This window comes from Jaculus jaculus, chromosome 5 (genome assembly GCF_020740685.1).
Source record: "Jaculus jaculus isolate mJacJac1 chromosome 5, mJacJac1.mat.Y.cur, whole genome shotgun sequence".
NCBI classification, from domain to species: Eukaryota; Metazoa; Chordata; class Mammalia; order Rodentia; family Dipodidae; genus Jaculus; species Jaculus jaculus.
The window spans coordinates 23,968,095-23,993,228 of NC_059106.1; the positions used below are offsets into that span (position 1 = coordinate 23,968,095).

Genomic DNA, 25,134 nt, shown 5'->3' on the forward strand with positions numbered 1-25,134 from the left:
AGTGAATCTTAAATAATGACCTGGAGATACTTTCTTTTTTCCTATCTGTAAACAGTAACAAGGCCAGGTGACTTGAGATAGTGCAGCCCAAGCGGGCCACAAACTTAATATGTAGCTGAAGGTAACATTGAATTCCTGATCCTTCTGCCTCTACCTCGACTAAGGCATGTGCAACTGACCACACTTGGCCTTACAGTAACAACTATTTTTTGTTTTTTTGTTTTTTTTTTAATGGTGCTGACATTAGGGATTGAAACTAGGGTTTGTGCGTTCTAGGCAGGCACACTATATTATTGTTTTAAAGAGGAAAAGAGATTAGCTAATTTGTGGTTCTCTGTCATCCTTAGATACCTGGAATTTCTTCAAAAACCAGTATAGAATAGAAAGTGAATTTTCTTTCATGCATTGTCATTAAAACAAACCTTATAGATCCAACATTTTTGTTCCTGTCTATCACAGTCAGCTTCATATTCCTGGGATGAACCTCCAGACCAGACACAGTTATGGGAAGAAGGGAATTTATTTGAAGCTTATATCTCCAGGTGAAGTTCCACAATGACGAAAAAAGCTGGTCACCTTTCACAGGTCCATGCAAAAAGAGAAAAGCAAGCTCTCTCCAGGAAGCCTAGCAGAACTCAAGTACTCTGCTTATCTTAGACTGGAATTCAGATCTGCCCACACCCTAGGGATGGACCGTAGGATCCACCCATAGTGACACCAAGTTATAAGTTGAATAAAACTCCTGAATCTATTGGGAGAACATCCATTCAAACTATCACACTGTCTAATATGTTTTTTTAGAAACCTTTTAGTAGCTGATTAGATTTCAGGCAGGCCTTCCATTTTCTCAACCTTTAATTTTTTTTTTTTTTGAGGCAAACCCAATAGACTGGCCTTTTTTACTGTTACTATTATGTGAGAGAGTTTGTGCAAGAGAGAGAGAGAAAATTGGCATGCCAGAACTTCCAGCCACTATAATCAAACTCCAGACATGTGCCACCTTGTGTGCATGTGTGAGCTTATGCACTTGTGGCACTTGTGGGTCTGGCTTTCATGGGACCTGAAGTGTCAAATATGAGTCATTAGGCTTTGCAAGCAGGTGCCTTAACTGCTAAGCCATCTCTCCAGTCCTCTTGTGTCTGTGTGTATGTGTGTGTGTTTAGTATGTTATGTGTATATGTTCAGTATGCACATGCATGCCCCATGTGTATGATTGTATAGGCCATAAGAAGATATCAGATGACCCCTGCTACTCTTCCACCTTACTTCCCTAAAACAGAATCTCTCACTGAACTGGAAGCCTCTCACTTTTTTTTAGTCACAAACAATTATTTAATTGAAGCTATAAAAAAGAGGCAGTATAATTGAGCAAATAATTTGGAAGACTATTTCTGTAGATTTGAAACAGGAGGACACTTTACGAAAAAGCTGTATGGGAAATAAAACTCCTAAACTATAAGTAGAAATGTAACATTACAGAGTATCTTACAAAATACAAAGACAGAAGTATAAAAGGACTGTGTGTTTTAAATCCAAAAACTTAATAATGACCAAATATTTAGGTTTAAAATTTACAGTTCTTGGATATGAGAACCACATAACTATTCACATCTTCCATAACAGCAGGCCGTATTTTCAATTACCTATGTGTGGTATCATCTTCTACAAAATCTTTGGCCTCCCACTTTTCAACTGGACTGACTGACCAGTGACCCTCTTGTCTCTGCCCCCACTCAGCACTGGGGTCACAGTAATGCATGACTATTCTTGACTTTTTGTAGTAGTGCTAAGTGCTCAAACTCAGGACCTTATGCTTGCACAGTAAGCACTCTTGCCCACTAAGCCATCTTCCTGGTCCCTCTTCAGTATTTTTCTATTCTGTTTGTCTCTACTTTCACAGTGTTGGCTTGTTTACTATTGTTGTGAGGCAGGGGATTGCAGAGGCAGAAACACAACATAAATTGAAAGCTTTAGATGGTTAATGTTATTTTAACATAATTTAATGGAGGGTTGGAATGAATTTGAAGAAGAGTAAAACCAGGTATGGTGGTGTATGCCTGTAATCCCAGCACTCATGAGGCGGAGATAGGAAGATCACCATGAATTCAAGGCCACCCTGTGATTGCATCATGAATTCTAGGTCAGTCTGAGCTAGAATGAGACCCTACCTTGAGGGGGGGTGGAGACTAAAGCTTGGTGACCCTTAAGGGTGGACTGGTCTATATGGAGCTACCTCAGGCTGAGATGAAAATCAGCCACTTCTTAGAGGCTTTTGGTGGTTGGATGGGTTGATAGGTTGCTTCTTCCAATGCTCATATACCATGTTTCTAAGAGTCATTGGGACTTTTCCTTATTTCTTGGGACTTCCCCTTTCCTGCAGTTTATTCAGTCTTGTGCTCCTCTCCCTTCTCCTCCCCCCCACCCCCGGTTTTTGGTTCATATCTTTAAAATCCTTTAGAGGGTATGCTATGTCAGGCTCTATAGAAATTTTGAGAAACCCAGCACTCGGGAGGCAGAGGTAGGAGGATCACCATGAGTTTGAGGCCACCCTGAGACTCCATAGTGAATTCCAGGTCAGCCTGGACTAGAGTGATACCCTACCTTGAAAAATCAAAAAGAGAGAGAGAGAGAGAGAGAGAGAGAGAGAGAAATTTTAAGAAAGGTAGCTGCCTATCTTTGCTAATAGCATGAAAACAGCCTGAGGGTATCCCCTTGCTTCCCATTGTACTAAAGCTACCATTTAGATAGTAACATACTTAATTTAGTGCATGAAAAGGCAAGAAAAAGACTATAAAAGCCATCATTACTGGTTTCCTCAACATTTTTAGTTTTGGCTGAGGAGAAAGGCTAGTTATAACAAAAAAGTTAAGAGACACTTGCAAGAAAAACATGCTTTAGAGAAGTTGTGTTCAGCAGTAAAGCCCAGAATAAGCATTTATATAAAATGATGTCTTTCTAGAAGAGCAAAACCACTATGCTAATTATCCTTATCAGAAGAATCTTGATTGACAGTGTTCATCTCTCTCTGCTTCTTGACTGCACATGCAATCTATGACCAGCAACCTCACACTTCTTTTTTTAATTTTTTTTTATTAATTAGTTTTGATTCAGCAAATACAGTCATTTTGGTACCATTATTAGGCTCATCTGTGATCTACCTCTTCCCCATTGCCCCCTCCTTGTTGAGATATATGGGTCATGCATTGTGGAGTTAGTCCACAGTTACTGGTAAGATAAATGTCTCTGCATATCATGACCCAACATGTGGCTCTGACATTCTTTCCACTCCCTCTTCCACAAAATTTCCCTGAGCCATGTTGGGTTCATTTTTGGTCTGCTTCAGTGATGAGGTATTGGGGGCCTCTGAGGCTCTGGCTCTCTGATTTGGTAGGAGTTGATTTTTCTCTGTGTTGGTCTCCTTCCCCCTTGTGCTGGTATCCGGTTCATCAGGAAAACAGCACCCTTGCTTGTTTCAACAATTTTCCTTAGTTTCAGCTGGGGCCCTTTTGAGGTATGATGGGGTGGCTTTCTCCTTACACTTTTGCCGCCATGCTTGTCATGCCATGATGGGCGCTACTTAAACTGTGAGCTGAAATAAACCCTCCTCCCTTAGGTTGGCCACAGTAACAAGAAAAGGAACTAGTTTATAAATTTAGTATTTAGGGCTAGAGAGATGGCTCAGCAGTTAAAAGCTCTTGCTTTAAAGCCTGACAGCTTGAAAAGATTCTAATTCATTTGAAAGGAGACTAAACTGAAAACACAGCTGAAGCTATTCCTTGGTGAAAACAACCACCTAGGGTAATATTTTCCCAAATTAAGGCACTAGGGCACACAGAAGCCACAACAGATGTAGTAAAAGGGGGCAAGCTTGCATACCAAGATGGCAGCAGAACTTGTTATCATTGTCCACATGGTCCTAACTTTACAGTCATGCAAAATATGAGAGAGAGGCAGTGTGTGGCAGGGACAGATTCCCTGCAAGGAAGCCCTGAGAGGCCACTGCATGAAATTGGAAGGCTGAAGCATTAGTTGCACTGGAGACTCCAGGATGTTGGAGATGCCTGGACCATGAGATATATGCCAAAGAAAGCTGCAGGTATAGAACCAAGCTGGCCTGAGAGAAGTTGCATGCGCAGCAGGTGGCATAGCTGGAAGGGCATGCATACTTAAGGCTGTTGGAACTGAGATGTGCCACTGTTGCAGTCAGGTTCACATTGCTGGTAGGAATCACCCAGCCAAGAGCAACCTGTAGGAAAAAGAGGTTTATTTTGGCTTACAGGCTCAAGGGAAAGCTCCATGGTGCCAGGGGAAAACGATGGTATGAGCAGAGGGTGGATGTCACCCTCTGGTCAACATAAGGGGGACAACAGGAACGGGAGAATGTGCCAAACACTGGCATGGGGAAACTGGCTATAACACCCATAAGCCTGCCCCCAAGAATACACTGCCTCCTGGAAATGTTAATTCCCAAATCTCTATCAGCTGGGAACCTAGCATTCAGAACACCTAAGTTTATGGGGGACACCTGAATCAAACCACCGAAGCCACCAAGAGCCCACATGATGAACATGGAGCTACAGGGTTTGTTGTTTGCCCTCCTGTGTTTTGGTCTTGTGCTGCTCTGATCTTTCCTTGCTATGAACAATCTTCCCTTTTGGAGTGGCTGTGTGCCATTGTGTACTGGAAGTGTGGAACTTGTTTTTTTCATTTTATATGGGCTCATGGTTAAGAGTTGGTCTTGAGTGCCTGGAAAGGTGGCTTAGCGGTTAAGCACTTGAGTCTCAGAGCCTTTGGATTTTTGAACAGTACTGGGACTATATAAAGACTATAGGAGGGCTGGTGAGATGGCTTAGCAGTTAAGGCACATGCCTGCAAAGCTTAAAAGACCCAGGTTCGATTCTCCAGGTACCACGTAAGCCAGGTGCACATGGTGGTGCATGGATCTGGAGTTCATTTGCAGTAGCTAGAGGCCCTGGCGCACCCATTCTCATTCTATCTCTAATAAATAAATAAATTAAATAAATAAATCTTAGAAAAAAAGACTATAGAAACTTTTGAAGTTAAACTAAATGTATTTTGGATTATGAAATGACTTTGAAGACCTTTGAGGATCAGGGACAGGACTGGAGAGGTGGCTTAGCAGTTAAGCGCTTGCCTGTGAAGCCTAAGGACCCCAGTTTGAGGCTCAATTCCCCAGGACCAACGTTAGCCAGGTCCTGTGCACAAGGGGGCACACGTGTCTGGAGTTCGTTTGCAGTGGCTAGAGTTCCTATGCACCCATTCTCTCTCTCTCTCTCTCTCTCTCTCTCTCTCTCTCTCTCTCTCTCTCTCTCTGTATCCTTCTCTCTGTCTGTTGCTCTCAAATAAATAAAAATAAACAAAAAAATTTTTAAAAATGTTACATGTACAAGCCAGGTGTGGTGGTGCACACCTTTAACCCCAGCACTCAGGGAGGTAGAGGTAGGAAGAATGCCATGAGTTCAAGGCCACGCTGAGAATACAAAGTGAACTTCAGGTCAGCTTGGGCTAGAGTGAGACACTATCTTGAAAAACAAAAACAACAACAACAAAAAAAGTTACATGTTAAAAAAAAATAAGCTGGGCATGGTGGCGCATGCCTTTAATCCCAGGACTTTGGGAGGCAGAGGTAGGAAAATCGCTGTGAGTTCAAGGCCCCCCTGAGACTACAGAGTGAATTCCAGGACAGCCTGAGCTAGAGTGAGACCCTACCTCAAAAATAAAAAATAAATAAATAAATAAAAATGATATATGTAGTTGTCAAATTGACAAGGGTGGGATTGTGTGATGCTTCATCTTTACTGTCAACTTGTCCCTCATTCTGTCTGGATATCAGGTTAGAGCCTGTGATGCTGGAGCTATCTACAGGTATGATAACAGTTGACTATGCCTGTAGTGGGATATGCTTCTGAAGTTCTATGATTTCTTGATTGTCTAAATATGAATATTTGACATTCCTATTTCCACATAGGTATGGTCTGACAGGTGGTTAAAATATATTTTTAACATTTAGGAAGAAGTGGTAAAACTGACTGAGAAATGTCTTAATAATGCCATTGAGAGCCCAGGATTGAATGCCGTAAGAGTTCCTCCTGACTTCAAAAGTAATATTTTGAAGGCTCAAGTAGAAGCAGTACAAAAGGTAAGCTGATTTTAATACACACAGTTCTGGTGACATGAACAGAATGTAGAATTGATGAAGTGGGAGTGTGGTTTCAAGGTGGTATTAAAGATGATACAGTGCCTTTTGTAAGCCTAAATTCAGATTAAGGCTAGAAAGTCATAGGTTAAAATGTTAAAGACACTCTGTTGCATAAGAGTTTTTTTGTTTTTAAAGCTTAATTTCTTAAATGTTTTATACCCAGAAAACACCAACTTTTTAAAAAAGTTTCTTTCAGTGTTAAGTCTGTGATCCTACAGGTTTGTGTGTATGTCTTTGTAAGTATATGCATGTAGAGGCCAGAGGACATCCTCAGGTGCTACTCCTGAGGAATGCTGTCTACCTTTTTTTGAAACAGGGTCTCTCATTGGCCTGGACCACAACCATTAGGTTAGACTGGCTAGCCAGCCAGCCCCAGAGTCTTCTCTTTCTGCCTCCCCAGTACTATGATTACTACCATGCTGGCATTTTACGTGGGTTCTGGGGACCAAACTCACATTCTCATGCTTCCCAGGCAAGCATTTACCACCTGAGCCATCTCTCCAAACACTCAAATGGATGCATTTTACTATTTGTAAACAGTCCATCAATAAAGATAAGAAGCCGGGTGTGATGGCACACACCTTTAATCCCAGCCTTGGAAGGCAGAGGTAGGAGGACCACCATGAGTTTGAGGCTACCCTGAGACTATACATAGTGAATTCCAGGTCAGCCTGAGCTAAAGTGAGGCAGTAGCTCAAAAAAACAATAAATAAATAAAGATAAGAAAATGAGCTCTTGAGAAAATTTTTAGACTTGCCATCTAAAGTATTCATTACATTTAGGGAAAAATAAAAGCCAAATATGTGGTTTTAGCATCGTTTTTTTTTTCTTTTTTCTTTTTTCTTTTTTTTCTTTTTTTTATTTATATTTTAAATTTTATTTATTTATTTGAGAGCGTCAGACACAGAGAGAAAGACAGATAGAGGGAGAGAGAGAGAATGGGCACGCCAGGGCCTCCAGCCTCTGCAAACTCAACTCCAGACACGTGCGCCCCCTTGTGCATCTGGCTAACGTGGGACCTGGGGAACCGAGCCTCGAACCGGGGTTCTTAGGCTTCACAGGCAAGGGCTTAACCGCTAAGCCATCTCTCCAGCCCAGCATCTTTCTTTTTATCATGTAAACTTGAAAGATTCTGGCATTAAATTCTTTAGTATATATTAGGTAATATATTGTAATGTCTTAGGTATTTAATAGCTATATAATAGAGTGTAAATTTGTATAACCAACATTGGACTTGAGTCTTGGGTTATAATTTGGCTATGTGATAGGGATTGCACTAGGCACAGCACTGATAAAGTGTGGTTACCTCTTATTTGAACTGAAGCAAACTGACTTTTTACTTTTGGTTTTTTGAGATAGGGTCTTGCTGTAGCTCAGGATGACCTGGAATTCACTATGTAGTCTCAGAATGGCCTCAGACTCACAGAGATCCTCCTGAGTGCTGGGATTAAAAGCATGTGCTACCATGCCCGGCTGATTTTTGTATTTTTACTGAAAAAAAAAAAAAGTTAAGTTTCTTGTTACTTTAGATTTGATGTTTTGATTATTTTGTTTTCTTAGGTTACAAGAGAAGATAGCTTATTAACTCATAAAAATGCCAATGCTCAGGATGCTGCCTCAAACAGGTACAATTCTGGGTAGATAGGTGAAATTAAATTGGCTTTCTTTTATTTTTCCTGTTAACTTGGTTTAGGGGTAAGAAAGATCTCTTTTGCTTCTCTCCAGTAGATTACTACATGATTTCATACCTGTTTGAGAGACAGCTTGCATTCATTCCTTTCTGTCCATCAAAGAGCCAGTTAGTATCTTCTTCTATGTTAGTGTAAGATATTCAGTTTTCTTCAGTTGATTTAAGCTATAGAGCAAAATTCCTCTTTAATAAATGAATACTAATTAACTTGAACTCAAAGCATTTTATGTGAGATATAACTACTTGTAACAAATTCTGCTTTAATTTGTCTGAAAATGTCTTTTCTTCGTGTGTGTGTACGTCTGTGTGTGTGTGTGTAGCATGTGATATATGGTTATGTGTGGTGTATGCCCATGTGAATGTGCATATAGATGTATGTGTGCCATGCACATGGACACGGTAGCTAGAGAAGGACTTCACATGCTCTTCTCTATCACCGTTCCATGTATTTACTTGAGACTGGGTCTCTTCCTCAGCCTAGAGCTGCCACTTTAGGTAAGCAAGCCCCACCAAGTCTGTGGTCTTTGTCCTCCACAGACTGAAATTACAGATGTGTATGACTAGACCCACCTGTTTATGTGGGTTCTGGGAGAATCAAACTGAGGCAGTCTCAGGCCTTGAGGCCTTCATGCTTACATAGCAAGTGCTTTTAACTGCTGAGCCATACTCCTCAGCTCTCCCCTTCAGTGGTTTTTTTTTTTTTCCCAATGTTTGCATTTTTTAAATTTTTTTTTAAATTATTACTTGTTTATGTAATGGTTGTAGTTTGCTTAGATGTACAGTTGGTGTTTTCTTTCTTTTCTGACTTAATTATGTCATCCATGGCTATCTGTTCTTCATGGATTTCTGTTTGGTTTTGTTTTTGAGATAGGGTCTTGCTATATAGCTAGGCTGTCCTTTAAACCGTTCCTGCCTCAGCCTCCCAGGTGGTGATTTGACAGAGATGTCTTTATGACTGGAGCCAGGACATAACAATAGGGACTAAAGTATGTGGGGAGGGGGGGAAGAAAACAGAAGAGAAAAATACTCTCTGGGGTCTTTGTAGCTGACTATTGTGAAACTCCTTCAACATTAAAAAGATCAGCCTGGGACCAAGAGTATAGATAGTAACATGATTTCTAGCAGAGGACCTTGGCTTCCTTTTTGAGCACAAGGCCTGATCTTAGCACATGGATAATTTTCTGTATTCATTCATTTAGTGGGGTCTTTCAGAGCCCCACTATTCCCTGAAATGTCTCTCTCCAGCTTTGCCTCCCAGTGTTTCAGCATGTCTATTGTCTTCCCAGATCATTTATTTATTTATTTATTGCCCTGATCAGCCAGTAGCTTATGCTGTTTACAAAGAATATTCCTGTGGTTGTTTTTCTAACATCTGTGTGTTCTGAGTACCCTGCATCTACTTGTTAGGAATTGATAGGCAGATCAGTAGGTGCAGGCCTGTAACCTTAGCCCTCAAAAGCTGAGACAGGAGGATCTATAGGTCAAGGCCTGTCTGACATATAGAATGAGTTCAAGAACAGCCTGAGTAAATTAGTGAGATCTTTTTTTTTTTTTTTAATGTTTTTAAGCCAGGTGACACACACCTTTAATCCCAGCATTTAGAAAGCAGAGGTAGGAGGATTACCATATGTTTGAAGCCATCTTCACACTACATGATAAATTCCAGGTCAGCCTGAGCTAGAGTGAGACCCTACCTCAAAAAATAAAACAAAACAAAAAAAGTCTTCACCCACTGTAATTGAACTCCAGACGCATTTGACTTATATGTGTCCTAGTGAATCGAACCTGGGTCCTTGGCTTCTTCACAGGCAGACAACCTAACCACTAAGTCATCTCTCTAGCCCTAAATTTTTGACTATATTCCAGAGTCTAGAAAGACTGATTTTCACCTTAGCTGACACCATTTACTGTTCTCATGAATAATTTTTTGGAATGTAGTATGTGTGGTATGTACATGTCATATATGTATGTGGTACACATTCCAGAGGAAAGTGCCAGGTGTCTTCTATCATTCTTCTGCATTATTTCCCAGAAGCAGACTTTCTCACTAAACCTGGATCTCCCTACTGTTCACTTAGACTGGCTGACCAGTTAGCCCCAGCAATCTTCCTGTCTCTGTCTTCTCAGCATTGAGGGTACTGGCTTTCTACATGGGCATTGGGAATCAAACTGGGGTCCTCATTCTTGTGCAGCAAGTGATCTTACCCACACAGCCATTCCCCGACTCTTCATGCATAATTTTAAAAAATATTTTATTTTTATTTACTTGAGAGAGAGATATGTACAGAAATAGGCAGGGAGAAAGAATGGGCATGCCAGGGTCTCCAGCCACTGCAAACGAACCCCAGATGTGTGCTCCCCTTGTGCATCTGGCTTACATGGGTCCTGGGGAGTCGAGCCTGGGTCATTTGGCTTTGCAGGCAAGTGCTTTAACTGCTAAGCTATCTCTCCAGCATCTGTTTGTACATAATTTTTATATCAAGCCTATTGCAGTTATAATTTAAATGTAGTAAAGTTTGCCCTTTTTAGAATACACTTCTGTGAGATTTGACAAATGTCTACAATAGTTTGGATCCATCTTCTCCAAGTTTACTTACTACCCCACCACCAGATGGACACCATCTTTTTTTTTTCTGTTTTTATAATTTTGCCTCTTACAACACGTCACATGTATAGCTTCTTTCACCTGAAACTGTACATTTGAATTCTTTTCATGTGTGTATTGGTACCTCATTCTTGTTTATTATTGATGAATATTTCACTGTATGGATATATATACCACAGCTTGTTTGCAAAGAACATTTGGAATTTTTCTTTTTGGTGGTTAGGAATATAGAGCCTCTGTAAACAGTCTTTCAGGCTCTTTTGTGAACATGTTTTCATTTCTTTTGAGTACATACCTAAGAGTGGGATTTCAAAGTTATATAGTAAGTATGCTTAACTTTATAAAGAACTATATGAATGTGTTAAGTATTTTAATGTGTATGCATGTTTCTACCAACAGTATATTATTTTGTATGGGTTTTAAAATGTGTACCAGTAAAATATACATATTCAATTTTGTGTTTATGTTTATTTATTTATTAGAGAGAGAGAATGGATCCATGTCTCTGACCACTGCAAATAAATTTCAGATGCATGTGCCACCATGTGCATCTGGCTTATATGGGTTCTGGGGAATCAAACCTGGGTCCTTAGGCTTTGCAGGCAATGCCATAACTGCTAAGCTACCTCTCCAGCCCTAAATCAGAATTTTTTAAAGCTTCATTCTTTTTTCTTCATTTCACCTGCTATACTTACGTCAGCAGCAATCCATTTATTCCCTTGTTAATAGGCACATGCTTGTTCAAGGCTGACTGCATGTGCTCCTCCTCATTTGCCAAAGCTGTGAGGACTGCTCCAGTAGAATTCTGGGTCATGGCACTTGCTGTGCTGAGAGGGCAGAAGCTTCTCATCTGTGTTCCATGTGTACACTGAATCCATAGGAGTAGTCTTTTCTTGAAAGGTTGGGAAGAAAGGATTGTAAAATATAAAAACCATTTTGAAGTTCACTTTTAGGTTGGTCAGCCTGAGTCATTTCTTCTTTCTGAAGCACAAAGTGACTTTTTTTTTTTTTTTTTTTTTTTTTTTGGTTTGGTAACTTTCAAGCTTTACTACTTATTCTTGGTGTTCTGCCTTTTCATTATGTCTTATGAGTGTAGGCTTCTTTTATTCTTGTTAATATTCAAGGTGTACTCCAGAAAATCATAAAGCATTCTACTTTTGAGTATTCAATGTTCTTTATAACATCTGAATCACTTCTGTGTCTCATAACTTTTATTTCTTTATCTTGATTTACCTCAATGCTGTTGGTATAGCAGAAGTTATTTATGCTCACCAATCATGTCTGAGTTTTCCAACCTAGGATTGTTCCTCATTCTTCCTCCATCTTGTGAGATAGGTCAGGAACTGCTCCTGGGTCTTGTACCTCTCTGTGACAGTGAGATCTGTCATGTGAGGAGCAAGCTTCCTGCTTGTTGTAATGTCTCAGTGGACAATGGCCCTTTGGCTGAGGCCTTCCCTTTTTTGTGATACTAAATTCATGCATAGTACTGTTTCTATTCTTGTTATTCCATGGGTCTATGGGTCTGCCTCTCTTTGTACCTTTTATATAATTTCTCTGAACTTGATGCTGTTAGAGGAGGCTGTAGCCCTTAATTTGTCTGTAATCTTGAAACCATTGTTTTCTATTTTTGTCTTTTAGGATTTCTTTATCATCTCAATAGTTTTTAGATATTATGAAGTTTCCTTTTCAAAAGATACTTTTTTGTCATTGTATTATGATTTTAAGAAGATAGTAAGGTATCTGTTATTTGGATTCAGGGGCCATGGTATAACTTGGATATAAAAGCTAAGTGTTCCTCATGTATTGCCATTTCCTGTGCCCTATCCCCATCCCCATCCCATGAAGTCTTTCTTCTTCTTCAGGAGTTGTGCTTTTCCCATATAGGACCTTCATGGTCTGAATTTATCTTTTTCTTCCCAGTGCTATAGCAAATGAGAATAACATGTCCCTCTGCAAAGATTCTCTTGTTCTGGTGCACCCCAGTCCTGCAGACAATACTTCTGTTCTAAAGGTAAGAGTATTTCTTTAAATTTTCCAAAGACAACAATACTGAGTTGAATCTTGTAATACAACCAGGGACTTCTAGTGATTTGTGATTGGCAAACCTGGGAGAATCACATTGAGCCTTAGCTCTCAGGAAAGTCTTGTTACCATATTCTTCACTAAAAGAACTGAGATTTCTTTAGTTTTTGTGTTGCTTGCTTGCATGTTTGTTTAGAGGGTTGTAGCAGTTACCATCTCATTGCTGGAATAAAACATGTGCCTACAGCAGCTTATGGAAGGAAAGGGTTTATTCCCATTTTCAGGGGAAGGTTTATCATCTCAGGGAAAGCATGACAGGGAGATGACCATCACATCTTGTCACGGCAGCAGGGAATAGTCGAGTGAGCTGAGCTAGCTTGGGCAGGGCAAGGTTATGAAATCCCAATGCCCACTCCCAGTGACATACCTCCATCATATCCCCAAAGAATCCACCAGCTGGAGATTAAGTATGAGGCTTAATCACAAATACATGAGGCTATAGAAGACGTTTTACATTCAAACCAGTACATTCCACCCCTATGGACTTATGGCCATCTCATAATTCAATACACATGTAGTCCAACTTTAAAAGTCCCCATAGTCTCATTTGAGACTTAAGACAGTCTCTTCATTTATGAGCCATGTAAAATCAAATCACAAGTTACATACACACTTCCAACACATGATGGCACAGAGTAATATTCCCATTCCTAAAAGGAGGAAAGAAGCAAAGTCAGGAAAGATTAGACCAATGCAAGATCAAAAACCAGGAGGCAAACATCAAATCCCACAGATCCATGTCTAGCATCTGGGACTCATGATGAAATCCTCTGTTCTCCAAAGGGCCTGGGCATCTCCACCCTTCCAGCTATGCCACTTGTAGCCTGAGCAAAATCTACCCTGAGCCAGCAGATCTCATTGGCAGACATCCCATAGTAGTGGAATCTCCAATATCCTGGGGTCTCCACCCCACATAGTGACCTAATGGAGTCTCCTGCGAGGACATCAACCCTGCCTCACCCTGTCCAGCCAAAGCAAGTCCCAGAACCATATTGCAATCAAATAACTCTCCCTGCAATTGTCATATTTATAAAACTAGTGCCTGGTGAGTAATGCTGCCAACTCCGCTGATCCAGTGGGGATAAAATCCAACTTTGAGGAGCAGGACACTATATCATTCTTCCTTCAGGCCTCCTCCTTTCAGCACTCCTAGCTTGGGTCTTCAGTGTGTTTCACTCCCAGGGCATCTTTCCTATTGTTCCGTTGTAGAGCAGCTGGCCCATCCATCCTCAATGGTGGTAATCTCTTAACTGTAGCTGAATGGCTGCAGTCTCTGGCCTGAGACTTTGATTTCTTTCTGTGACAAACTTTATCTTTCACATGCTTTGCTGTGTACTTTCCTCCACCAAACACCAGTCCATTACTTGTAAACTCAACTTTACTCCAGTTCTCAGGACATGGCGGAATGCAGCCAGCCTGTCTGCCAGAACATCATACAAACTGCCTCTAGCCAAGTTCCCATTAAAGCCCTTTCTTTCTACTCTAAAACTTCATAGGCTGAGCCTCCACAGTGCACAGTTCTCAATGCAGCAGTCTTTCAAACTCTAGCCAAGATGGATTAAGATCTGCTTCTTTAATCCAAGGTTCCATATCCTTCTGTAGTCCTCCTATGAGCCAGCTAGTCTAAAACTGACATGGTCAGGCTTATTGCATCAACAACCCCGCTTTTCAGTACCAGTTTTCTGCAGTAGTTACCTTCTCATTGCCGGGACAAAACACCCAACCCAGAAGCAGTTTATGGAAAGAAAGTGTTTATTTCAGCTTGTGGTTTCAAGGGAAGTTTTATCTTGGTGGGAAAAGCATGACAGGGAGATGGGCATCATATCTTGTCATAGTAGCCAGGAGATAGTAGATAAAGGGAGCTGAGCTAGCACTGACAAGGGGGAGCCAGACTGTCAAATCCCAAGGCCCACCCCCAGTGACAAACCTCTTCCACCAAGGCTCCATATCCCAAAGGCTTTGCCAGCTAGGATTTAACTATGAGGCTTAATTACAAACACATGAGGCTTTGAGAAACATTTCACATTTCGGCCACCACATGGGTAGTCTAGGGTGCCTGCTATGCTTTTCACTCATTATTTTTTTTTCCTTTTAAGACAATACATTGTTACCAACAAATAGACACCCTACAAGTGCTTATTAGATAAAAGAATTATGGTTATATATCTCTAGTGTTTGGTGATTTTGTTGAAATTTGTAGCCTCATGTACCCTGGAGAATATACTCTGCAGTAAGTGATCTGTTTTATTGAGTTAGGGTCTCACTCTGTAGCCCAGCCAAGTCTTCTTGCATCAGCTTGTCTTGTGCTAGAATGACAGGAAAGTGCCACTATTCCTAGGTGATTTGTTGTTGTTGTTGTTGTTCAGTGCTGTTTTCTTAATGTCTCTAACAGTACATGGAACCCAACAAACACTAAGTAAATATTGTGTTGAAATAACAGACACTTATCACTGATTGAATTGCAACATAACCAGTCATTCCAGCTTCTGTCTGCTTTTAAAAAAATGCCCACTTGTCGTACCTTTAACCAGTTCAGCCCAACTCCTTACTCATCAATGCTTCTGTTTGCAAGTTTAATTAAAAAATGTAACTAGGCATGGTGGCACATACCTTTAATCCCAGCACTTGGGAAGCAGAGGTAGGAGGATTTCTGTTACTTTGAGTCCACCCAGGTGTGGTGGTGCATGCATTTAATCCCACCATTTAGGAGGCAGAGGTAGGAGGAATGCTGAGAGTTCAAGGCCAACCTGAGACTCCATAGTGAATTCCACCTAAGCCTGGGCTAGAGTGAGACCCTACCTCAAAAATATCCTTTCAAGAAAATGTCCTTGGGCTAAGATGGCTCAGCAGTTAAGGCACATGCCTGTAAAGCCTAACAACCCAGGTTCAGTTCACCAGTATCCATGTAAAGCCAGATACACAAAATGACACATGTATCTGGAGTTCATTTGTGGTGACACTATGCCCTAGTGAACCCATTGTCATTCTCTGTCTCTCTGCTGCAAATAAATAGATAAATAAATAGCCCTTGCCAATTAATACATATCATTTTGTTCTTTTATTGCATAATGTATGTTTATTGTAGAAAATTGCTATGTACTTCACAAAAAGAGAAAAGCTATAAATCACCTTTAGTCTCACTCTGCATTGACAGTGTATCATTGATAATTAAGTATATGATGTTTTAAATTTTATCTTAAAGTGAAAATCTAGCCTAAAATATCTTCAGGAGTTCTTCTTTGCTAATTAAAATTCTAAAAAGAACTGGGGAACAAACTCTGTGTTAGAGTACTTGTATAGCATGTGTGTGGCCCTAGGTTTAATCCCTGGTACTGTAGAAAATAATTATTATCATTATAATGAAAAAAAATATGAGCATCTTTGACTGGTTACTGAAAATCACTATAGAACCTGGAATGTGTTTAGAACAGAGAAGGACATTTAGTTTGAAGATTCATTGTGTTTTTAATATGTATCAGACACCATGCCTGGCAGTGCAGATTAAAAGGTGAGTGAAACATGGTCTCTTCTGTCAAAGTGCTTATCATGCAGTGAGAGGAAGAATTGCACTGCATTGTAGTAGATACATACACATCCTGTAACCACATGCTTAGCCTACGCTGTACATGGAAGGGGCAGGGTAGAAGAAGAGGGAAATGAGAAAGGAAAGAGAGCAATTCTTTCATGTAGGTGATGAAAATTAAGTTGCATGAAGAAATAGAAATAGGAAGGAAATTCCTTCCTTTAAGAAAGGACTGAAAGCAAATGGAACTTTTTAATGTTTTCTATATCCTGTTTTCTATACTAGTAGCTAAATTGGAATTTTATTGTTTTAAAATTCTCCTCACATACAATTGTGGTCCTCATAGGATCTTTAATTAACAAAAACTTTTAACATTTATAGGGAGTAGATCATATTGTATTTACAGTGAAGCCCCCATTCATCTAGATCGACACATTTGGAATTGAGGCAAATCCTGAGTCACTGTCTCCTATGCCTAACCTTGAACTACTCTCAGTCTAACACCCAAGTTTTATCTCACTAATGGAAGTGTCCCTCTGGAAACATATGGACACGTCTTAGTTCTGATTGTAGTCCAAATATCCCTCAAACAGAAGTGCAATGATTAATAACTGTCATTCCTGAATGTCCTTGTTGTTTCAAGATTAACATTAACCAGAGACTGTGGAAACTCTTAATCTGAGTCAGTTAAGGATTCTAGATGTCTTGTTTCCACAGGATGCTACAGATGAATTGGATGCCTTACTCTTATCTCTAACTGAGAATCTAATGGACCACACAGTCACACCTCAGGTAAATATGTTTCTACACAGCAAGATCATTTTTTAAAATTTTTATTTATTTATTTGAGAGAGAGAAGCAGAAAGAGAGAGTGAGAGAAAAAGAGATTGGGCACACCAAGGCCTTCAGCTACTGCAGATGAACTCTAGATGCACCACCTTGTGCATCTGGCTTATGTGGGTCCTGGGGAATCAAACCTGGATTCTTTGGCTTTGCAGGCAAGCACCTTAACTACTAAGCCATCTCTCCAGCCTGAAAATGGAACTTTCTATCCTAAAAAAAAAATAGTTCAGTTAGTTCCAGTTGTTTGCTTAACAAGTTAGCAAAACTTTATTTAATAAAAGTTTGTATTTGAATAGCTACTTAGCTTTGCCTTTCTGTACTTACATGCCATCACTTTGAATTTGTATGTCATTCTATAAAAATCTCATAATACTATAAGACTATTTATAATTCAGCACCATTTTAAATAGCATGAGGGAAAACATCAAGGATAACCCTGCTGAAAGAGTCAAGAAAATCACTTGGGTTTGGCGGCACATGTCTACTGCCAACACTCAGGATGATCATTGAAAGGTTAAAGCCATCCTGGTCTACAAAGCAAGTTCCAGGCTAGCCAGGCTACATAGTGAGACCTTGTTCTCAAAAATTAAAAAAAAAAAAAAAAAAAAAAAAACTTAAAATAATGAAGATGTTAATTATTTTTAATTACTTATTTATTTGCAAGTAGAGAGAATGAGTAAATGAATGAATTTGAGAAAATGAGCATGCCAGGGTTACGTACTACAGCAAACAAACTCCAGTTACATATGCTACTTTGTTCATTTGGCTTTACATGGGTACTGGGGAAATTGAACACAGGCCATCAGGCTTTGTGGACAAGCACCTTTAGCTGCCGAATCATGTTTTAAGCCCCTAATTAATTTTGTTAAGAAGTGGGAGCATAGTAGAGATCAGCATTCAACATATCTATCATCATTAGCATCTGGAAGATAACGTATGCAGTGAGACAAACATGATGCAAATGAAGCCATCCCTCTCTCCAGGGACTTGCAGTCTAGTTAGGATGAGAGATAGACAGCATGTTCCTTAGTGCTTAGGGGTGACAGGACAAGAGCTGCTGCAGGAACTAGACACCTTTCTGAGGGGTAAGGTGCAGGTAGCACTTTCTGTGGTGGAGTAGGCTTGATTAAATGAGTGTGTATCATAGTCACCTGGAAAGTGAATTAAAACAGATTGTTGTTGATCCTTACCTCACAGAGTTTCTAATTTGGTGTGTTTTGAAGAAAGCCAGGCATGGTAGAACATTGCCTTTAATCCCAGCACTTGGGAGGTGGAGGTGGAAGGACCACCTGATTTCAAGGCCAACCTGAGACTACATAGTGAATTCCAGGTCAGCCTGAGCTAGAGCAAGACCCTACCTCAACAAACAAAAAAAATTATCTCTAAACATGTGTGCAAGTGATGTAGTCTGAGAACCACCAATTTAAATCAGTAAAACAGAAGACTTTACCAAAGCATCAGTAATTACAAGCCTGAACAAGTGCATAGGCAGGAAATGAAAGGGATAACAGCAATGTTGGATCATAATAACTCTTGAGGTAGAGAAGAGATAACTTCTAAGATTGATGCCAGATGACCTGAAGCTCAGACGAGTGAGCCCTAGTTAATGATCCAGAGCGTTTACTGTAAGTATTCTTTCTTTCTAGTGTCTGGGTGAGCCTTTTTTTTTTTTTTTTTTTTTGGTTTTTCGAGGTAGAGTTTCACTCTAGCTCAGGCTCTTCTAGAATTCACTATGTAGTCTCAGGGTGGCCTCAAACTCACAGTGATCCACCTACTTCTGGCTCCCAAGTGCTGGGATTAAAGGCGTGCACCACCACATCCGGCTTAGGTAACCCTTTTAAAGCCAAAACACAGTACTGTAGATGAAGCTCAGTGGCAGGATGCTTGCCTTGTAAGTAAGATTTTAATTTTATTTTTACGTTTTATCTAGGTTACAATTTGTTGCCTTAAGGAGGCTCCACAGATAGAGATGTGGCATGCTCGATGCCCTAGGTTCAATTCCCAAGTACTTTAAAAAGGGGAGTTGCTGGAGAGATGGCTCTATTTAAAGGTGCTTGCTTGTAAAGTCTGCTAGTCCAGGTTCAGTTCCCTAGTACCCATGTAAAACCAGATGTACAAAGTGGTTTGTTTGTAGTGGCAAGGTGACCTGGTGCACCATTCTCATTCATATTTATATTCATTCTCATTCTCTCCCTCCTTCCTTCCCTCCCTCTCCCCCCCCCCTCCGCTTGCAAATAAAGTGTAAATAAAACTGTTTTTAAAAAAGGAATTTTTTCAGCCAGGAATGGCGGCACACGCCTTTAATCCCAGCACTAGGGAGGCAGAGGTAGAAGAACCTAAAAGTTAGAGCAGGAACATCTATCAGTTTTGGAATGGGTAAATATATAAAATGAACTTGTGACAAGAAAATATCTCTAATGATTAATAGAACTGTGCTTCATTTTTTCATTTGGTGCTCAAAGAAATCCATTCCCATGTCTGTCTCCTTTAAGGCATGGGAGAATTTGGGATATGTGCTCATGAAAAGGATTGCCTGGCTGCAGGCATGAATGAACACTGGTGTTGGTGTTAAGTACACTGGTATTACAGAGTGCTCCTCCAAATGGCTACCATGGTCACCAGCTGTACTGTGACCTCCTTATTTTGGTGTGTGGGGAATCTGTTTTGTGTGTGTGGTTTTTCGAGGTATGGTCTCACTCTAGCCCAGGCTGACCTGGAATTCACTATGGGATCTCAGGGTGGCCTCAAACTCACAACAATCCTCCTACCTCTGCCTCCCAAATGCTGGGATTAAAGGCGTGCACCACTATGCCTGGCTCTTGTTTTTTTGTTTTGAGAGTTGGGTGTTGTTTGTTTGCTTTCTTGTTTTTTTGTTTTTTTTTTTACTTTTAATTATTTATGTATTTGAGAGAGAAAGAGTCAGAGAGAGAGAAATTGGGCATACCAGGACCATCAGCTGACGCATACTCCAGATGCATGTTCCCCATTGTGCATCTGGCTTATGTGGGTGCTGGAGAAATCCAACCTGGGTCCTTTGGATTTGCAGGCAAGCGCCTTAACCACTAAGCCATCTCTCTAGCCCTTGTTCGTTTGTTTTTAAGGCAGGGTCCGACTCTGAAGCCCAGGCTAATCTGGAAGTCCTAGAAATCCTCCTGCCTCAGCTTCCCAAGTCCTGGGATCACAGTCATGAGCCTCTAAACCCAACTTCTCTGACTTTCTACTATTTTCCATCTTAACGAGTTCATCTCAGTGTCTTCAATTTGTTTGAGTTAATTTTAATATCACCTCCAGTATTCTTTTTGAGATAGTGTCTCTTGTAGCCCAGACCAACCTTTTCTATTGGTTTTCTTTTTCCTTGCTCATTTCAACAGTTTATATCATCTAGATATCAATTCTATGTTAACCTTAGACAATAAAAGTATGTTCTCTCAGGCTGGGAAGATAGCTCAGCAGTTAAAACATGCTTGTATGCAAAGCCTTCCAGCTTGGGTTCAATTTCTCAGTACTCATGTAAAGCCAGATGCACAAAGTGGTACGTGTTTGGAATTTGTTTGCAATAGCAACAGGTCCTGACCTGCCCCCCCCCCAATGCCACACACACATATATATTCCCCTCTCCCTCCCCCTGTCTTCACAGATATTTTAAAGGGTTTTCCTGGTCTATATATTAACACCTGTGGAATTTTATCACAGTATCATTTGAGTTATGTTTTATAACCTTCATTAAGCAGAAGCCTTTTAATTCTGATGTCACATTCATTTTTTTTCTTTGTGGATTTTTAAACATTCCTTATCTGCCATCCTATTACCTGTGATCATCGTTACATTCTTTCTAGTTAGGCCACATTTTCATTTACCTTTCTTTGATTTTTAACCCATTTGGACACTTGGAGAGTATTTTTGGTGTGGGGGAGGCATAGATAGTGACTTTAGGATTGACCCAACTGTGTATATATCCATAGAAAGAACTAGTTTTCTCAGTTTTACCTTCTAAACACTTCCATCCTTCCCCAGCAGGGTTGTGATGTCACCTCCCTTCTGGTCCTTAGGCCTCTTTTTATGCTTTGGTACTATTATATATATTATAAATATATACACAGAACTATGGTTCTATAATGTGTTTAGCTATCTAATTTATCTGTACAAATTTTAGAATCAGTGTGTCATTTCCACCCATATCCTAGTAGATTATATTTTGTAGAAAATAGGCCTTTTTAGTTGTTTATATTGTTGTTGTTGTTGTTTTGTTTGTTTTTTGAGGTGGGGCTAACTTTCAGAGGCTAGCCTCTAGTCCAGGCTAACCTGGAATTCATTATGGAGTCTCAGAGTGGTCTTCAACTCTGGCAATTCTCCTACCTCTGCCTCCCATGTGCTGGGATTAAAGGCGTACGTACATCAACATGCCTGGCTAAAAACAAAACAAAAAAAAAGAGTATTTTTGTAATGTAAATTTTTGCTTTTTAGGAGTATGTATCAATTTTCTCATTCTTACTAGACTTTCTTATGTGTGTTCCATTAAACCCTAAATACTCTATAGTTCCATTAGTTCTTTGGATGGAATTTAATTTTCTACTCTTAAGTTCATGTTAATTTTGTGTCTAGTGAATTTGATGAATTTTCATTAGGCTATATCTGTACTATTACCTGTCTACAGTTACTGTTCATCCATTTCTCACCTGCCACTAAATCTTTCAACTGTTGTTTGATATATTTTGAAGATTTGCTGAGCTGAATGCGTGATCATCATAATTATACTTTAGCTCCTATTAATACTGTAAAGTATCTTTTGCCCTGTTTTCCCCAAGGGAGTCATTAAGAATTATATTCCCAGACTAGGCGTGGTGGTTCACGCCTTTAGTCCCAGCACTCAGGAGGCAGAGGTAGGAGGATTGCTGTGAGTTCAAGGCCGTCCTGAGACTACGTAGTGAATTCCAGGTTAGCCTGGACTAGAGTGAGACCCTACCTTGAAAAACAAAAAATACACATATATGTATATTATTATTATTATTATTATTATTATTATTACATTCCTTACAGTGCATTTTATGATAGGCAGAATTATTATGAGTATAGTTACGAAAATAAGTCAGTCTTCTTTAAAAGTAAATAAATATATGAAATTTATTTTAGGTGTCTTCAACATCCATGATCACACCCCGGTGGATAATTCCAGTAAGTTCACTATTATTTGATTTTTTTCCCTGGTTATACTTTCAGAGTGAGTCTTAAAGAATCATCTGGTTCTTGTTTTTCCATAGAAATGGGGATTCAGGGGATCATTAGCAAAGCTGTTAATTCAATTTACTGCAAAGTCTGTGTGTGTGCCAATGCTGAAAGATGCAGGCAAAGTAAAAAATAAAAACCTGAGATGAAAAATAGTTTAAAAACAACTGGGATCATCAAAACCATCCACTTTCTTGCCAGTCAGGAGTGAAGCTGACTTGAAATTGATTGGGTAGGAGTTGCTCTAAGACTGTATTTCTTCCAGCAGAGCGGACTTGCAGGAGGATGTGGACCCTCTCTGGCAGAGATGGAGGGGGCTGGTAATAAAGACGGAGTCTCGCTGATCTCTCCCCCAGCACCATTCTTGGTAGATGCTGTGACCAGGTGAGGAAAATAATAAGTAAAATTGGTTGTATTTAAGATAACAATGTCAGGTCTTATAAGTTATTATAATTGACTTAATTCAAGTTGGATAAATCTTTTATCTGCTTGTTATTTAACATAGGATTTTTCCTTTTTTTCTTGTTATTAGTAATTTTCTACAAAATTATTATGGTCTCTTTAAGTTTTTGTGTTTGTTTTAAAGCCAATCTGTAGTATTTCTTTTGTGGCTTGCTTGTATGTGTCTGCTATTACAGTGATGAGTGCCAGTGCCCATTGTTAGAGGAGGTGCGGCATAAAAGTAAAGTGCCTGAGACTTGCAAGGTCATTGGAGTTGTCTTAAAGTTTCCTCACTATCAAGGAAAAGCAAAGTCAAGTTCAGAAAGAAGCAGAGCTGTGTAGTGGTTACTCTTGAGGTATCTAGCTGATGGGAGCCCAGAAGAGGCTTTGTGAGTTCTAATAATGTTCTGTTTTTTGTTCTGTGAACTGGGACCAAAGATGTGTTCAGTTTGCAGCCCTATAAGCACACTGTAACTTACAATTATGTACTTTAGTGTATGCGGATTACAATCAGTTTTTTAATATTTTTTATGTATTTATTTATGAGAGAGAGAGAATGGGCATGCCAGGGCCTCTAGCCACTGCATATGAACTCCAGACACATGTGCTCCTTTGTACATCTGGCTTATGTGGGTCCTGGGGAATCAAACCTGGGTCCTTAGGCCTCTCAGGCCAGTGCCATAACCACTAAGCCATTTCCCCAGCCCCCCAGATTTTTTTTTTCTTTTTTTCCCCCCCGAGGTAGGGTCTCACTCTGGCCCAGGCTGACCTGGAGTTCACTATGGTAGTCTCAGGGTGGCCTTGAACTCATGGTGATCCTCCTACCTCTGCCTCCCAAGTGCTGGGATTAAAGACGAAGCACCACCATACCCAGCCTAATGGTCACATAATTTAAACAAATGCTGAATATTAACAAGCAAAAGTGGTCAGTAACTATGTTGAAAAAATACTGAGGCAGGATTGTGGGGCTGGGGAGGGAAGTGTAAAGTTAAAGCCTTTGGATCCAGAGTAAGCTGCGTGCTTCCACAGCCTAATAACATGGATTCAATTCTCCAGTACCCATGTAAGCCAGATGCACAAAGTAGTGCATGCATCTGGGGTTTTTTACAATAGCTAGAGGCCTTGGTACAAACTATAATCACTCACTCTTTCTCTCTTTCTTTCTCTCTCTCTCCCTTTCTTTCTTTCTTTCTTTTCTTTTCTTTCTTTCTCTCTTGTCTTTTGTCTATCTGTATCTCTTTGCTTACAAATAAATAAATGAACTATTTTAAAAAAAAAGAAGAGCTGGGCATGGTGATACACGCTTTTAATCCTAGCACTGAGGAGGCAGAGGTAGGTAGATCACTATGAGTTCCAGGCACCTTGAGAATCCATAGTGAATTCCATATCATCCTGGGCTAGAGCAAGACCCTATCTCAAAAAAACCAAAGAGAGAGAGAGAGGGAGGGAAGGAGGGAGGGAAGGAGGGAGGGAGGGAGGGAGGGAGGGAGCGAGCTCAGCTTGGTGGTGGTATATTCCTTTAATCCCAGCACTTGAGAGGCAGAGGTGAGTTTGAGACTAGCCTAAAAATACATAGTGAATTTCAGGTCAGCCTGGGCAAGAGCTTGATCCTACCTCAAAAAAGAAAAATAAAAAATAAAACAAGGCCGGGTATGGTGGCACACACCTTTAATCCCAGCACTCAAGAGGCAGAGGTAGGAGGATCGCTGTGAGTTCAAGGCCACCCTGAGACTTCATAGTGAATTCCAGGTCAGCCTAGACAAGAGTGAGACCCTACCTCAAAAAAAAAAACACAAAAACTAAAATAAAAGAGGAAGAGATGAACTGAAGAGATGGCTTAGCAGTTGAGGAACTTGCCTGCAAAGCCAAAGGACCCAGGCTCAAGTATCCAGTACACACATAGAACCAGATGCCATTGTTTGCAGTGGCATGCCCATTCTCTCTGTCTCTTAAGTGCCTCTTTCTCTGTCAAATATATAGATAAATATTAAAAGAGAGAGAGAGATCATGGTATGAACACATCACCCAGAACAATTAGAACTGCTGCTGGTTGTGAGGCAGAATCTGTGGAAGAAGGCTTGTAGAAACATGGGTTGCTGGGCCCTACCTTCACAGTTTCATTCAGTATGTCTGGGAAGAGGCCCAAGGATATTCATTTCTAACAGATTCCAGGGATCACTCACTCTCTGAGAATCAGGGATGAAGAAATATGAAGGAAAATTCCAGAAAAAAAAAAAAAGTTGAAAGGGTATGTTGAAACTGGGCTGGAGAGATGACTCAGCAACTAAAGGTAGGTTTGATTCTCCAGGACCCATGTAAAGCCAGATATAGAAAGTAGCACATGTACCTGCACTTTGTAGTGGCAAAGGGCCCTGGCGTCCCCATCTCCTTCCCCTCACCCCCCACCTCGTACCTCTTTCCCCTCCTCCCTGTCTTCTCTTTCCTTGTCAATAAATAAGTAAAAATATTTTTAGGGCCAGGAGAGATGGCTCAGCAGATAAAGGCCC

At 40.3% G+C, this 25,134-nt stretch overlaps 1 protein-coding gene across 5 annotated transcripts in view; it reads left to right on the top strand.

The window, feature by feature from the left end:
- Epb41l5 (erythrocyte membrane protein band 4.1 like 5) overlaps positions 1-25,134 on the top strand; it is a 115,076-nt gene that overhangs the window by 85,191 nt on the left and 4,751 nt on the right. For 2 of the 5 annotated variants that reach the window (XM_004659738.2, XM_045149034.1), the window contains exons 19-24: positions 6,032-6,160; positions 7,781-7,845; positions 12,436-12,526; positions 16,838-16,912; positions 22,094-22,135; positions 22,452-22,570. In XM_004659738.2, coding sequence (XP_004659795.2) covers positions 6,032-6,160; positions 7,781-7,845; positions 12,436-12,526; positions 16,838-16,912; positions 22,094-22,135; positions 22,452-22,570 — 521 coding nt within the window. The remainder of the gene's footprint in view (positions 1-6,031; positions 6,161-7,780; positions 7,846-12,435; positions 12,527-16,837; positions 16,913-22,093; positions 22,136-22,451; positions 22,571-25,134) is intronic. The other 3 variants (XM_045149035.1, XM_045149036.1, XM_045149037.1) reach the window with 3 other exon arrangements.